The sequence below is a fragment of the Pundamilia nyererei genome, unplaced genomic scaffold (genome assembly GCF_000239375.1).
Source record: "Pundamilia nyererei isolate P.nyererei 1_Seehausen unplaced genomic scaffold, PunNye1.0 scaffold00006, whole genome shotgun sequence".
NCBI lineage: Eukaryota > Metazoa > Chordata > Actinopteri > Cichliformes > Cichlidae > Pundamilia > Pundamilia nyererei.
Window position 1 is genome coordinate 3,796,886 of NW_005187407.1, and position 3,236 is coordinate 3,800,121.

A 3,236-nucleotide genomic window follows, 5' to 3' on the forward strand; every position below is an offset into this window, starting at 1 on the left:
GTTAATCCTTGGTGCTCAATTTGTGGCCTGTAACTTGAGAATTCAATTTGAGTTTTGATATTTGTATTGGAAGACAACAATGCTGTATTATTTTTTAGTCCAAGGCATTAATAAATTCAAGAAGGATGTGTTTGGGTGGAAAGCACCGATTTTCAAACTCTGTGCCACTTTAGAACCCAAATAAATGCTCCCCCTCTCCTCACCTTACAATTTTCACTCAGTCACTGGCAGCTCAAAGCACCAAAATCTACTTTGTTTACACAGTTTGTGCGTATTCAGCTTAGCTTCACTCCATATTTCCCCTTTGGTAGTCTATAATAGATCCATGCCTAAAAAGGAATTCCACGCACAGTTTCAGGAGTAAACAAAATAAGTTTATGATCTCAAAAGGAGTTGTTTTATAGTCAGATCAGAGCAAAAATTATTCTTTAATAGTTTTAGCTGTTAAAGGTGGGCTTCTGACCTGACCAAACTACCACATACGATGGGACAACCTGGACGGATTTACAAGATCATCATTCTTGCCACACCTTCACACGTCCATATACTTTAGGTATTATACTATTATTTCTAGGGAAAAACCTGCATATCGGCCATGTCACTGTAGCATCTACTCGGCACGTGTTCGCTATCAAATTCAGCACCGCATTCTCGGTTGGTGCGCCCCCTTCATAGGCTCAGTGGTACGGTCCGCCTACTCGTTACGTCATGGCGTCTGACTTCGCAGGATAAATACAGCTGCTCTGCGCAATGAGGCTCAGAACACCGAGACATTAGGGGTTGTCCTTTGAAGAGCTGGGAAAACCGCCGAGGCAGTGCCAGTAATACCGACTAAAGACGTTACCAACCCCGTAATTTAACGTTTTCGTACCAGTGGCAGCCGTTAACGATGATGAACGGACAGATGAATGGTTTTCATAACTCCCTCATTGACGAGGACTGCTTCTTGTTCACCTCGGAGTCCGTCGGGGAAGGACATCCCGGTAAGACCCGAGATGTCGGCCTTCTATCGTTCTGGCTGATGAAATAAGCTACATCTCTTGCTTTTTTTTTTTAATAGTTTGTCCCACAAACTAGCCTATTACTGTATTAAAATGAACAAATAGGGAGTGAAATGACAACATCGCGGCCCTTTTTTCCCTCTTCTTGTACCTTGGCCGGCTTCGAGACCACGCGCTACTAGCTGATGTAAGCTAGCTAATCTTAAGTGAATAGGTCATTCTGTCGCGTGTCTCCGCCACCGGCAGCAAATGTAGCACAATAGTCATAGTGGACATGATGACATTGTCATGTGAATTGTTTCTTATTTACAGTATCGTTATTCGTTTTAACTGGTTTATTTATTTTTCTCATCCTGCCATCCGTCCCTATTCATGAAGCACGCGGCTGTTTGTGTAGGTGACTCCTAACACAGTCGTCTTCATCCCTGAAGATGAAAATAGACTGTGCATTTTATCAGTCTGTCGATATGTAGTTGGTTCAAACATTTATAAGTGTACCGTGCTTGCCTTCCGGTCTCCGTGGAGTTGCGCGGGCTCTCTTTGACGCCACACGTGCGCATGCTGACATGGCGACCGCCGAGACTCCGGTCTATTCCTCTTGAGTATGAAGGGGGACAGTTTGCGCCGACGTGCGGCATTTTACGTTTAGACCCTGTGATGTGATCGATGTTGCCGTTTACTCACGTTATTGTTTTTGTTTTTCAGACAAAATCTGTGACCAGATAAGTGATGCAGTTTTGGACGCCCATCTGAAGCAGGATCCAGATGCCAAAGTTGCATGTGGTAAGTAAATATTTCCTATCTTGTTTGCTTTGGCTTCACTCCTGTGTTGACACCAGGGTATTGAACTACATGTGAATTGCCTCATGCAGAGACCATTGCCAAGACTGGGATGATCCTACTGGCAGGTGAGATTACCTCACGGGCCACGGTGGATTACCAGAAAATTGTTCGTGACACCATCCGCCAAATTGGATATGACGACTCCTCCAAAGGTGTGCATTGCTTTACTGATTTTTATTTCCCTTTTTTTTTCTTCTTTTTTTCTGTAAGGACTGTTCTTAAACTCCTACTGTGTGTTCTGCCTAGGTTTTGACTACAAGACGTGCAATGTTCTTGTGGCGCTGGAGCAGCAGTCTCCTGACATTGCTCAGGGTGTTCACATTGATCGCAATGAGGAGGACATCGGAGCTGGGGATCAGGTTAGTATTGGCCTGAGTGTTCTGAAACCACAAATACAACATGTTGTCCTTTAACAGCTTTTTAAAACTATAATTGTCTCACTCTGCAGGGTTTGATGTTTGGATACGCCACTGATGAGACTGAGGAGTGCATGCCTCTCACAATCGTTCTTGCCCACAAGCTGAATGCCAAGATGGCTGAACTGCGCCGCAATGGCACCCTTCCATGGCTCCGACCAGACTCAAAGACACAGGTATTCATCATTTTATTTTCTAATTTTCACTAGCAAAATGGGTTGTTCTAAAAAGTTGCTCATTTTGTTTCTTTTCACAGGTTACTGTACAATACCGCCAGGACCGCGGTGCCATGCTGCCAGTGCGTGTGCACACTATTGTCATCTCTGTCCAGCACGATGAAGATATTTGCTTGGAGGAGATGAGAGATGCTCTGAAGGAGAAGGTCATCAAGGCGGTTGTTCCCTGCATTTACTTGGATGATGACACCATCTACCACCTGCAGCCCAGTGGTCGTTTTGTCATTGGAGGTCCACAGGTAAATACCTTTTCATGGCGTGTTTTGTTTATCGGGAGCTATTGAGCTTTGAGTTTACCTTGATTCCTTCATTGCAGGGAGATGCTGGCCTCACCGGACGTAAGATCATTGTAGACACTTACGGAGGCTGGGGAGCCCATGGTGGCGGAGCCTTCTCTGGGAAGGATTACACAAAGGTGGATCGCTCTGCTGCTTATGCGGCACGCTGGGTGGCCAAGTCCCTGGTGAAAGCTGAGCTTTGCAGGAGGGTGCTGGTCCAGGTGAGTGGTAGTGGTAGAAGCTGCGTTTCCACACGGCATGTTCAGAAACATTTTCTTTTTTTTTTTTAATATATTTTGTCCTATTGGGGTTCATCGGATTTGTGGGTAGCTGTGGTTTCACTGTGCTCTAAAAGCTGGGTGTAGATAGTTTTGTTTTTTAAATCAGCTGAAGACTAATTTAAACCCCTAGCCCCATCTTCGAAAGGTTCATTTCCTGTGGTGGAAACACAGCCAAACACAC

The 3,236-nt window shown here is 45.0% G+C and overlaps 1 protein-coding gene across 1 annotated transcript in view; it reads left to right on the forward strand.

The window, feature by feature from the left end:
• The first annotated feature begins 738 nt into the window (after positions 1–738).
• Positions 739–3,236, forward strand: part of mat2ab (methionine adenosyltransferase 2Ab) — a 5,076-nt gene continuing 2,578 nt past the window's right edge. The window contains exons 1-7 of the mRNA XM_005722132.1: positions 739–983; positions 1,707–1,784; positions 1,874–1,996; positions 2,091–2,203; positions 2,293–2,436; positions 2,517–2,735; positions 2,813–2,995. Coding sequence (XP_005722189.1) covers positions 890–983; positions 1,707–1,784; positions 1,874–1,996; positions 2,091–2,203; positions 2,293–2,436; positions 2,517–2,735; positions 2,813–2,995 — 954 coding nt within the window. The 5' untranslated portion in view covers positions 739–889. The remainder of the gene's footprint in view (positions 984–1,706; positions 1,785–1,873; positions 1,997–2,090; positions 2,204–2,292; positions 2,437–2,516; positions 2,736–2,812; positions 2,996–3,236) is intronic.